Below are 13173 nucleotides of genomic sequence, written 5' to 3'. Positions count from 1 at the left end.
TGCCTGTTAGCTCTAAAAATTTACTAACCAGATTCACCCCTGTAAACTTCAATTAGATTGGCCTCTAAGTTTAGATTCTCTGAATTTCATACAGGATTCACTGAACCTCTGGCAAATAAAGCCGGGCCAGGTTCACTCATCACCGGTTATGCCTTGTACACACGATCGGTTCATCCGATGAAAACAGTCTGATGGATTTTTTCATCAGATATCCGATGAAGCTGACTTTCATCAGTCTTGCCTACACACCATCAGTTAAAAAACCGATCATGTCAGAACGGGGTGATGTAAAACACAACAACGTGCTGAGAAAAATGAGCATACGTCGTCTTGATTCTGAGCATGCGTTGATTTTTAACCGATTGATTTTTTAACCATCAGATAATTTTAAAACAGGTTCTAAGTTTTTTTCACAGATGGGAAAAAAACTGATGGGGCCCACACACATTCGGTTCGTCTGATGAAAACGGTCCATCAGACCGTTTTCATCAGACGAACCGATCGTATGTACGCGGCATTAGAATCATTGTCAGCTGTCCTCACTTGGAATTTTACCCTCTCTGTTTGCCACAGTGATTACTCTCCCTTCGACTGCGTCACTTTTAATAGGGACACTTGTTCTGGTTCTGGTGACAACTTTATATGAGGGGATTTCCTTTACTGTGGTAAGATTTCCTCCCACTTTTTGTTGTGTCTACAGGATAAGAAGCAAAAGAAAACCCAATCAATGGCACAAAAAAATCTTCTAGGTGAAAAGGAAAATTTGTTTTGGCTGTAGCTATACTTTAAATTAATAATTATGGTTCTTCATCTTAATTTACATATATTTTATATATTTAACTGTTATGGATTCAATTTATAAAAATCGAATTCTATAAAATACCATTAAATTAAAAAATGATTCAATTATAATGTTGGAAGATTTCAAGGTTTGGGATGTAAGCATGCTGTGCAAACACCTAATTTAATTATTTTAATTCTTATTAAGAAAAATATAATTGTGAGGAAATGTATTCTGCTTTATTTCACATAAAATGTTAAACTAATTGTCTTAGAAATAATCTTTCCTGACAGCTTAGGTGAATGTGTAGCATAATAAACAGGTAAAGGAAATATTTAAAATGTTAAATGTGTATCACCAAATTGTGTATTTTTAAACAGAAAAGATTACTTCTTTCAATGTAATGTAGCTAGCGTGATTAGAAAAAAGATATGCACTATGTCAAGAGATAGGCAAAAGAGTCAATAAATGTTAACTCTAATCGGAGCTTGCATTGCAGACAAATTATGACCAATGAATCAATAGTTCATCTAAATGACATTTAAAATATTAGCAAGGAATTAATAAGGTGGGGGTAAGGTAGAGTTGAACCTCTATCACAAACTGGAGCATTTCAAACCACTGGTCCATTCTGTAGACCCAGTCTTTCAGTGGGTTATAGGTTATGGATGGAGCAATCAAGATAAGATGTACCATGAACTGACACCTTTTCAAAGAGGTTTACAAAATAGGCCAAATTGGCCATATAAAGAGAAATTTGCAACAATCCAGGATTCCAGTACACAATTCAATCATTTTTAAATATTTTCAGTGTCCACAAAGTGGGTCCTAACAAAAAAGAACAGTAGGCCAGGACTCCAATGAATGAATAAATATTCAAAATCGTTCCATCTAAATTCACGAAGAGGGTCATATTCAGGAAGTGCATTAAGCCAGGAAAATATTCTAGTTTACAAAGGAAAGAACAGAACTTTTTTTTTAAACAAAGTTGGTCATTCTAAAAGGTAGCAACAAGCCAGGACTCCACAATACAAAGAAAACATGGCACCTTTCTAACAGGGTTTACATAGTGGGTCATACAAAGCAAGTCCAGCAGGTAAGGAATCAGCATCAATATAGCATGTAATATTATTTGATGCAAATTATAGATATAAGAATGTAACTTAAAGTGGAACTTCATTCACCATATCAACATTGATTACTTTTTAATACTCATCTGCTAGCATTAATAAATACACTGAGCAAAATTATAAACGCAACACTTTTGTGTTTGCCCCTATTTATCATGAGCTGAACTTAAAGATCTACAATTTTTTCTGTGTCTATTTCGCTTGAATATTGTTCACAAATCTGTCTAAATCCGTGTTAGTTCATCTGGGTATGATTACCCAGATAAAATTTCCTCATCACACAGACTGTGCATCGATACAGGGCGTCTGGACGTTTATTTGTATGTTATATGTAGTATCTTTTGTCAGTATGTGTATGTGGTGTTTAATCAATGTGCCAATTGCAATTGGTCAGTTTTTAATGAAACTGCACTTTTCTATATTCCCTTAATCATGTTTGTAAGCATAAATTTTTTGCATCCATCAAATTAAAATAGACATTTTACTATTTACTATTGACAAAATGTTTCTGTCCACTCCCTTCTATGTACTTAAATTTGGCCATTCACTATGCAATCTGATTGTATATTGTGTATTTATTGAGAATGGTGATCACTGATTGATTGCATTCTATTTAAAAAAAGTGCAGCTGGGAGTGGGAGGGTGGATGATGCAGGGTGTGTGCTAATGAGGTCATCTGGTCAACTCCTTCCTGTGTCATAACCTATAGTCTGTAAGGACGTAAGACAGAAACAATAGATATGCTTGGAATCATGGATATATATTGGTGCATAGGGGAGCTGGAATTTAGAAAAAAAAGGTGAACTTAGCCTTTAAGTTTTCCTCTGTTCTAATTGCCTGTGGTAAGGTTGTCACACAATGCTTCAGCTGTAAATACCTACATTCATTGATCTTTATTTCACTTTTATACTTTAACCTATTTTAATCTACTATGGGGCAGATCCACATACATCTGCGTGGGCGCAGCGTATGTGAGATACGCTACGCCGCTGTAACTTACTTTGCTATTCTTTGAATCCTGAAATAATTTGCGCCGTAAGCTACGGAGGCGTAGGGTATCTCTCATGGCGTAAGGGCGCGGAATTCAAATGTGGAGAGTAGGGGGCGTGTTTCATTTAAATGAAGCGCATCCCCGTGCCGAACGAACTGCGCATGCCCCGTCTGTCAAAACTCCCAGGGTGCATTGCTCCAAATGACGTCTCAAGGACGTCATTGTTTTCGACGTGAACGTAAATGGCGTCCAGCCCCATTAACGGACCACTTACGCAAACGATGTAAAATTTTCAAAATTATCCGCGGGAACGACGGCGATACCTAACATTGAGTACGCCACCAGATAGCAGCTTTAACTATATGCCAGAAAAAGACGAACGGAAACGACATAAAAGAATGCTACGGACGCTCGTACGTTCGTGGATCGCCGGAAAAAGCTAATTTGCATAATCAACGCAGATTACGACAGGAACGCCACCTAGCGGAAGTCGAAATATTGCATCTAAGATCCGAAGACGTACGCCTGTCGGATCTAACCCAGATGCCGTCGTATCTTGTTTTGAGGATTCAAGACAAAGATACGATGCAGGAATTTTGAAATTACGCCGGCATATCAATATATACGCCGGCGTACTTTCTTGTGGATCTACCCCTTTGTCTTTTAAATGTTTGTTCCCCATCCAGCTTCAAAAAGTGTCCCTTTACCCAACAAAAAAAAATGGCCCTGGAAGTGCAATTAGTGGTGAATTATATTCCCATTTGTCTTAAATTAAATCCCATACTTTAACCACTTAAGGACCGATCCTCTTTCTAAGATTTGTTGTTTACAAGGTAAAAACTGTTTTTTTTTATAGAAAATTACTTAGAACCCCCAAACATTATACATTTTTTTCTAACACCCTAGAGAATAAAATGGCGGTCGTTGCAATACTTTATGTCACACCGTATTTGCGCAGAAGTCTTACAAGCACACTTTTTTTTTAAAAAATACACTTTTTTTGTTAAAAAATCAGAGAACAGTAAAGTTAGCAAAAAATTTTTTGGGATATTGTGAAAGATAATGTTACGCTGAGTAAATTGATAAACCACATGTCACGCTTCAAAGTTGTGCCCGCTCGTAGAATGGCTACAAATTTTACCCTTAAAAATCTCCATATGCAATGTTTAAAAAATTCTACAGGTTGCATGTTTTTAGTTACAGAGGCGTTCTAGGGCTAGAATTATTACTCTCACTCTAATGATCGTGGCGATACCTCACATGTGTGGTTTAAACACAATTTTCATATGCGGGCGCTGCTCAAGTTTGCGTTTGCTTCTGCGCGCAAGCTTGACGGGTAGGGGCATTTTAAGATTTTTTTTGGGTCACTTGTATTCCTATTACAAGGAATGTAAATATCCCTTGTAATAGAAAAAAGCATGACAGGTCCTCTTAAATATGAGATCCGGGGTCAAAAAGACCTCAGATCTCATATTTAGTTAAAAAATGCAATTAAAAAATTTTGGTATTTAAAAAAATCAAGAAAAAAACGGCCCTTTAAGAGCTATGGGCGGAAGTGGCGTCGCTTCCGCCCTGCTATGGTATAGAGATGGGTGGGGGCCATCTTCCCCTCACTCATATCCATACCAAGCAGGAGAGTGAACCCGATCGCCTCGCTGCTGCCAATGGCTCCGGTAAGCGGCGGAGGGCAAGGGAGAGTGGCGGGAGGGGGGCATCTCCTGCCGCCGATAACGGTGGTCTTTTGGGCCATATCCGATAAAGAGACCACCATTATCAGAAACCAGAGTGTCGGCTGAAGACGAGGATATTTGTGTTATGGCAGCTAGCTGTTGCCATAACAGAGATATCCCCCTTCAAAGTGGCGACGTATATCGTCGTGCCGCGGTCCGGAAATGATTAAAAACATTTCTTGTCAAATTGTTTACCTTCAACCAGTGTTCTGTACTTTCCATAACTACCCATCTTTTTATTTATTTTTTATTTTTGTCTATTCTATCATTTATGTTATTATAATTGCATTGTAATATATTTTTATATCTGGTGCTGCTAATCCCCCATGCATTTTATCTCTGCTTAATATTGCGTACTGTACTCTTTGCTTCTTATCCTGTCAAATATATCTTAAGATCATTGTTTTTATTGTTCTAAAGAAAGCCTGGGGAAGTGTTATTGGAATCATTTGAAATTTGTATACTATTTTCAGGAGTATTACCATTTTTAACATATTTATTCTTCCCATCCATGAGAGTTTCTTAATTTCTGTTTTAATTTCACTGAGCAGTGGAAAAAAAGTTAGATTGGTACAGATTCCCAAGGACGGCAGTTCATTTTTTCCAAGTTTTTGTAGTTCTTTCCCCTCCCATGTGAATGGGAATTCGCTTTGGAGTGCTAATGCTTCCTTCTTACTGAGGCCCCGTACACACGACCAAGTTTCTCGGCAGAATTCAGCCAGAAACTCGATCGGAGCTGGATTCTGCCGAGAAACTCGGTCGTGTGTACACTTTTCAGCGAGGAAGCCGACGAGGAACTCGTCGGGCCAAATAGAGAACATGTTCTCTATTTCCTTGTTGTTCAATGAGGAAAGTCGGCCCGCCGAGATCCTCGGCGGCTTCAACACTGAACTCGACGAGGAACTCGATGTGTTTGGCATCGTCGAGTTCCTCGGACGTGTGTACGGGGCCTTAGACTTATATTGGAAGGAGCAACTGAGAAGACTACAGAGGTTGCACAGCACAACAGGAACATTGCATGGGAGGCTGCTATTAAAATGATTTTCAGGCAAAGCAGCCCAGTGCTTAAAGTTCAGATTTTTGATTTCTTTGTTTTTCTTCATTCATAAAATGTGTGTTTGTTTGAAAGCATCAAAACAAGACTTTTTTATTAATTTTTTAAAGATGCATTATGTGTCCAAAGGGATTTTAATTAACCTTCAGCACACTAATAACCTTTATTGATGTATTTTCAGAGTGACTCTTCATTCTTGGTAAGCCAGGCATAAGCTAGCCATATTATTAGCAGTTATAAATATCTTTCAGATTTCTTGCCTGAATATTTGTGTTTAGTATGGCATTTAAATATGTTTGACAGGCTTCTAGAACATACCATGTATAGATGTTCCCCAGCTTTGTGTAAGTAGTGTTGCTCACGAATATTCGCATTGCGAATATTCGACTCGAATATAGCATATTCGAGAAATCGCGCTATATTTCGAATTTCGCGGTGAATATTCGCAATTCCGAATATTCGCATTTTTTCAATTTGATTTTTAAAACAGATCACATCCTATCGACGTCTAAAAGCATTGCTGGTATGATTAGAGACCCTGGGCCGAGTAGCTAAGCTGAGGCGATCCTATTATGTTGCCAAATTGAAAAAAAAAAATTGCGATTTTTCGCTATTGCGAATGCGAAAATGATTGCGAATTTTCGATAACTGTGGTAGGAGAACTCTGATTGTCTCTGATGCAAAAGGGGGGGGCTTTGTGTATGTGTATGTTATGAATATTTGTATGTTTGATATTATTATTTTTTGTAAGAAGGAAAAAATTGCGCATACCTTAAAAAAGGGGAGAATACAGCAGCAACTCAAAAATGTTATACAACATAAATTAATACAAGACAGAAAATGGAGTCGCTCTACAAGAATAAAAAATATGTCTAGTGACAAGACATGTGGGCAAATTATAAAATAAGCAAGCGCAAATAACTTGTGAAATACACAGTGAAACAAATATATAAAGAAATATAGTCCCAATAATAGAAAAATAATCTTTCATAAAAATGTCTTTGATATGTGAAGTGAAAAAAAGTCCAAAGCATGCAGCATGAACGTGTTCAATCTTTAAGGTGTTTGATTGACAAACGGCTGTGACAGATGGATAGAGTAAAGAATCACCACCAATGCAAAACACTTTTTATTTTCTATTGTAAAATATCAAGAATATTCTGAGCCAATCAGAGTGCTCCTTCCGCATTTGCCGAATATTCGCAATTATTTTGTATTGTAAAATATCAAGAATATTCTGAGCCAATCAGAGTGCTCCTTCTGCATTTGCCGAATATTCGCAATTATTTTGTATTGTAAAATATCAAGAATATTCTGAGCCAATCAGAGTGCTCCTTCCGCATTTGCCGAATATTCGCAATTATTTTGTATTGTAAAATATCACAAATATTCTGAGCCAATCAGAGTGCTCCTACAGCATTTCTCGAAATTGCGCAATAAATATCGCATTCGCATGTTGCGATATTTCGATAAAATATCACGAATATTCTGAGCCAATCAGAGCGCTCCTCCAGCATTTCTCGAAATTGCGCAATAAATATCGCATTCGCATGTTGCGATATTTCGATAAAATATCACAAATATTCTGAGCCAATCAGAGTGATCCTACCGCAGTTATCAAAAAATCGCAATTATTTTCGCATTCGCAATAGCGAAAAATCGCAATCATTTACTTTCGATAAAATATCACGAATATTCGAATTTAGCGAATATATCTCGAATATTCGAATATATATTCGAGATATATCGCGAAATCGAATATGGCATATTCTGCTCAACACTATGTGTAAGTGTAATGGTTATTGGGAAGGCTATAATCTTGTAAATATAGTTTATTTTATTATAAATTGTTCATTTTAAAAAAAATGAACCCGTTCATGTTAATTGGTTCAAAGAGTTTGGTTTACTTAAGGCTGTTCCCTTATTTTAGTTAACAAGGTGAAATTCTTGTGACCTCCATCATCTAATCATAACTCTATAATTGTGTTGCTGCTCCTTTATTGTCCAATCTATTTAAATTCAGGTCATTCAGCACTTTAAGGGCCAAATTCAGAGAGATCGGCACATCTTTAGATAGACGTAGAGCATCTCATATGCGCTACGCCGGTGTAACATTGAGAGGCAAGCTGAGTATTCACAAAGCACTTGCTCCCATATTTACACCGGCGTAACGTAAAATGGCCGGCGTAAGCCCGCCTAATTCAAAGTAGCAAGGCAGTGGGCGTGTAGTATTATAATGAAGCGTGACCCCATGTAAATGCATGGCCGAACGAACGGTGCATGCGCACGCATGCTCAGAATCACGTCGCAAATACTCCCTAAGATACGACGGCTCAATGCGTACGACGTGAACGTAACTTACGCCCTGCCACATTCACGTACGACTTCCGTAAACGACGTAAAATCTGACGGCAGTTCCGACGTCCATACCCTAAACAACTTAGACCAGCTTTTTGGTGGTTTAACTTTACGCCGGAAAAACGCCTTACGTAAACTACGTAGATTACAGCGACGGGCGCAAGTACGTTCGTGAATCGGCGTATCTTGCTCATTTACATATTCAATGCATAAATCAACGGAAGCGCCCCTAGCGGCCAGCGTAAATATGCACCCAGGATACGATGGCGTAAGAGACTTACGTCGGTCTATTCTTGGCAAAATTCAGGCGTATCTCATTTAAAGAATCAGCGCATAGATACGATGGCGCTCATTTGGACTCAAGACGACGTATCAGTAGATACGTTGGCGTAAGTCTCTGTGAATCCGGGCCTAAATGTGTAAGAACAGCACACTTCAATCCCTCAACAGGTAAGGCAATGCCAAAAGTTCTGTCTACCAGACTGTCACTTGATTTTCTGACCCTAAGGCATATAAGGCATAATCACTCTGAATGTCATAGTGCCTTCCTTATTAGTCCTCTTATATATATATATATATATATATATATATATATATATATATATATATATATATATATATATATATATATATATATTAAAAAAAAAGGAATGCCCAAAATGAGCTCAGGTTCAATTTACATTTTTGAACTGAAAGGTGTGCAATACAGTTTCTACAGTAATCCAATGAACACCTTATCTTATCATATAAGTCCGTGAATAGCTCTTTAGAATTGACAGACAAGGGGATCCAAGCAAATGCTAACAATGACAGACAGATTCTATGCTATTTTTCAGCTTGTTTCCAGTCACCCTTCTTAGTTCACTGCAAGGACGTCTCTGGGACTACTGTTTCCTAATTTACTTTCTTTGTGATTCCTCTTTTCCTACCAAACCATTTCTGTTGTTTTATTACTTATTACTAGGGTGTTTAAGAATCTCTGTGTCTTACTGCACATTAATGGGCGTAAAATGAAGGATGGATGGCCGCACTCCAAACCAAACAGGTTGTCTTTATTTAAACGAACAGCAAAACATACCAGATCACAGCAACAGAAACAGGAGGATAACCGACGTTTCGCACTGACTTAGTGCTTATTCATTCCAGCCATGAATAAGCACTAAGTCAGTGCGAAACGTCGGTTATCCTCCTGTTTCTGTTGCTGTGATCTGGTATGTTTTGCTGTTCGTTTAAATAAAGACAACCTGTTTGGTTTGGAGTGCGGCCATCCATCCTTCATTTTACGCCCATGCTTGCCTAGTGCACTGCCAGCACCCTTGGAATCCTACACCTGTGTATGACCCTATAGCAGACCCACCTTGAGCGGTGATTTTCCTTCTTTTACTGCACATTAAGCATGTGACTGTTTTCTTTTGCAGGGCTAAACTTACAGAAGGTGTCAGTACATTTGGTATAAGGACCAGCTCACATTTATGGGATGTTAAAGAAAACATGGATTTTCCAGGGCGGCTGTCTCCTGTTATCATTGATTGCCAGAGGAAATATCCTATTTCAGAAAACAGGTAGGTGACAAATATCTTGATTTTTGGAAACCTTACCTAAAATTGGTTACATGGTTATATAGTGATGTGTATAATTATTGCAATCACTTATTTATGTAATTTCATAAAGCATCTCCTCACTATAGTACTCTTTTTGTTTGCCTTTTCTAAGTCTGCCTTTATTAGCATTTTTATTTTGTGCTTGATAATCAAATCCACTATGTGTTCTTATGTCCAAAATGTTACCCTTATTATGAAAAATTCATGTTCATACTGTTCATGGAAAATATCAAAGTAGATGTGCTTGTTATGTTGTGCATTGCATATATTTGGTTGTCCCTTGGAACTAGGTTTATTGGCATGGCTTTTTTATACACAAAACAGTACTAGTGACCATGGGTACAATTGGAGTTCCATATGCCTTGGAGGAATTTCCCATATCCTCCTTTCCCCCTGTTCATGCCATACAGAGTACCTGACCTTTCATATCTCCAATATAGACATATTAATGTTCTATTATTGTTCTGTGGACAGGGCGAAGCTTGGCTCAGTGTTGCTGTGTACAGTCAGCGCTGTGGGTGGGGTGTGCTCGGTTGGTGTGACTCAGTTGGTTAGGGTCACAGTGGTGGCAGATGGGTGTTCGGTGTGCGGGTGAGGGTTGGTGTTAGACCCGGCGGGTGGCTTCTTCTCCAGGACCTGTGGCTGCCTCTGTCTCCCAGCTGTGTGAGAGGGAGGGATGAGCCCCGGACTCTGGAGAAGGAGGATGCCTGGACACCCCGACTCCCTGCATGGACTCTGACCATATAAAAAACAACCCTGACTGGATATACATTTGGCGTTTTGGCGTTTCCCTTCATGCAAATTTGACCACGCTATATGATGGTTCACAGAATCTGGTAAGAAGTTTGAGCACTCGGTGTCACCTGGTAGTGGAAGTACTGCGAATTTTGAATCCTGGACGATTTGTTCCTTTTGATCATTTGTTGTGCACTTATTTTCTCACCCTAACCCTTGTATATGAGCTTTTATGAACTTTATTTTCATGTATTTGGTGATATTTTTACTCGTGTGTTTTTTTACTTAATAAGTTTGATATCACTATATTTGTTGATGTTTAATTCATTTGTGTTTTCACAACACTGATCTTTAGCTCTGCTTTATACATTTAATATATTTTTGCATTTGGTGTCAAAGATTGCTTAAGCAGCTGCTTACCTGTATTATATATGTGTTTTTAGCTCGTATAGTCTATATGTTTTTCTATATTTGTTTAGGATGCAGCTACCACTATGGATGAGCCCGATGTTCGAGTCGAACGTAAGTTCGACTCGCACATTGGGTGTTCACCTGTTAGCCGAATAGCGAACAATTTGGGGTGTTCGTGGCAAATTCGAAAGCTGCGGAACACCCTTTAAAAGTCTATGGGAGAAATCAAAAGTGCTAATTTTAAAGGCTTATATGCATGGTATTGTCATAAAAAGTGTTTGGGGACCTGGGTCAATGCAAAAAAAGTTTTTTTGGGAGCAGTGATTTTAATAATGCTTAAAGTGAAACAATAAAAGTGAAATATTCCTTTAAATTTCGTACCTGGGGGGTGTCTATAGTATGCCTGTAAAGTGGCACATTTTCCCCATGTTTAGAACAGTTCCTGCACAAAATGACATTTTCAAAAGGAAAAAAAAGTCATTTAAAACGACTCGTGGCTATAATGAACTGTCGGGTCCCGGCAATACAGATCAAAATCATTGAAAAAAATGGCATGGGTTCCCCCCCAGTCCATTACCAGGCCCGTTGGGTCTGGTATGAATATTAAGGGAAACCCAATGCCCAAAAAATATGGCTTGGAGTTCCCACCAAAAATCCATACCAGACCCTTATCCGAGCACACAACCTGGCAGGCCACAGGAAAAGAGGGGGGACGAGAGAGCGCCCCCCATCCTGAACTTTACCAGGCCACATGCCCTCAACATGGGAAGGTTGTCCCCATGTTGATGGGGACAAGGGCCTCATCCCCACAACCCTTGCCCAGTGGTTGTGGGGGTCTGCGGGCGGGTGGCTTATCAGAATCTTGAAGCCCCCTTTAACAAAGGGGACTCCCAGATCCCGCCCCCCCTATGTGAATTGGTAACGGGGTACCCCTACCATTTCACCCAAAAAAGTGACAAAAATGGTAAAAAAAACACACACACAGCTTGGGACAAGTCCTTTAATGAAAATGAAAAAAAATTCCAGCGATGTAATCCTTCCACGACCCGACGATACACACCGCCATGATCGATTCTGCCTGCATGGGAGACGCCCGCCGAATGACGAAAGACCTGCTGTGATGTGCGTGGTGACCCCACCCCCTCTGATGCAACGGGGGTTTCCGGCGGTTTTGCGTGGTGTTATGGGTGACACCACCCCCTCTGACGCAACAGGGATTTCCCGTTGTGTCAGAGGGGGCGGGATCACCCGTGACACCACTGGGAAACCGCCGGAAACCCTAGTTGCATCACAGGGGGCGGGGTCACCCACGCATGTTACGGGTGGCCCTGCCCTCGGCTATTTAAGAGCTGTCACGGCGGGTCTCACGTCATTCTTACTTAGCATGCTCAGATGCAAGAGCAGCCTCTTTAAATACATTTCCCCAGAACTTCCTTGGTTCCCGGATATGCTCTGAGAAAATAAATTCCTCAGCTTCCCTCCCTCAACAGCTCAGACATACACACACACACATGTTGATGTAAAGGTAGCTTGACAGGTGATCTGCAGCCAGGTAAGAGGCCATCCACTGTCAGAACCAGTGTGTGGTCAGTTGGGTTGGAGCCTAATAGCACACTGCTACTCCAAAAGACTAACAAACCTACCCTTGACTATTACATGACATAAGCTCTTGCAGTAAGAGAGAGATAAGAAAACAAATACTAGCACACAATTTTAATTTGTATAGCATAGTTTTGTGTTTTCCAAAATAATATAATGTTTTTAAATAATAATAATGATGTAGCTAAAAACAGATTTTTGTCTGAATTGATGCATAATAAATGGGGATGTCAGGTAAACTTTTTTGCTTACTAAGATGCCTGAAGTATTGCTCATTGTTATCATATAGGTAACTGCTGATACTCCACCAATATATAAAGCTTTTAGAGGTTTGCCCAATTTAGACAGAGTTACTTCCAATCTTTAATGGAACAATTATAGCTAAGGAAACCTATTTAAAACTAGTAAAATACAGTCAATAATGCTAATGACTTGGCTGGCACATACCAATGAATATCATAGATTAATCAGACTTGGCGCACAGTGCCCATAAGTGTAAGTCATTGCCAGTGACATTTTGCTGGTGGGCAATCCACTGAAATAACTAAATGCCTAATAACAAACAGATGGCATTGCATGAGTGTATAATAGGCAAAAATTAAATGAAAAACCACCATCCAATTTACAATTATTTACAGTGCTAACAACATATTATTATTTTTACCCAGACTTACATCGCAAATTATTGTTGTTTTAATATCCTAATTTTCAAAACGTTATATAATATATGGGAAGTGATATCAGACACTGCTACTTAAGGAGAGATCCGGATATTTTTGTGTT

The 13173-nt window shown here is 39.1% G+C and overlaps 1 protein-coding gene across 1 annotated transcript in view; it reads left to right on the top strand.

Annotated features, from left to right (window-relative positions):
- The window catches only part of TMEM132D (transmembrane protein 132D), a 1355124-nt gene that overhangs the window by 726981 nt on the left and 614970 nt on the right, over positions 1 to 13173 (top strand). Inside the window, exon 3 of the mRNA XM_040347385.1 lies at positions 9463 to 9606. Within this exon, the coding sequence (XP_040203319.1) occupies positions 9463 to 9606 (144 nt within the window). The remainder of the gene's footprint in view (positions 1 to 9462; positions 9607 to 13173) is intronic.

Source organism: Rana temporaria, chromosome 1 (assembly GCF_905171775.1).
Source record: "Rana temporaria chromosome 1, aRanTem1.1, whole genome shotgun sequence".
Taxonomy (NCBI): domain Eukaryota; kingdom Metazoa; phylum Chordata; class Amphibia; order Anura; family Ranidae; genus Rana; species Rana temporaria.
The sequence above is the reverse complement of the archived record's forward strand: the minus strand, read 5'-3'. Positions and strand labels throughout refer to the sequence as shown.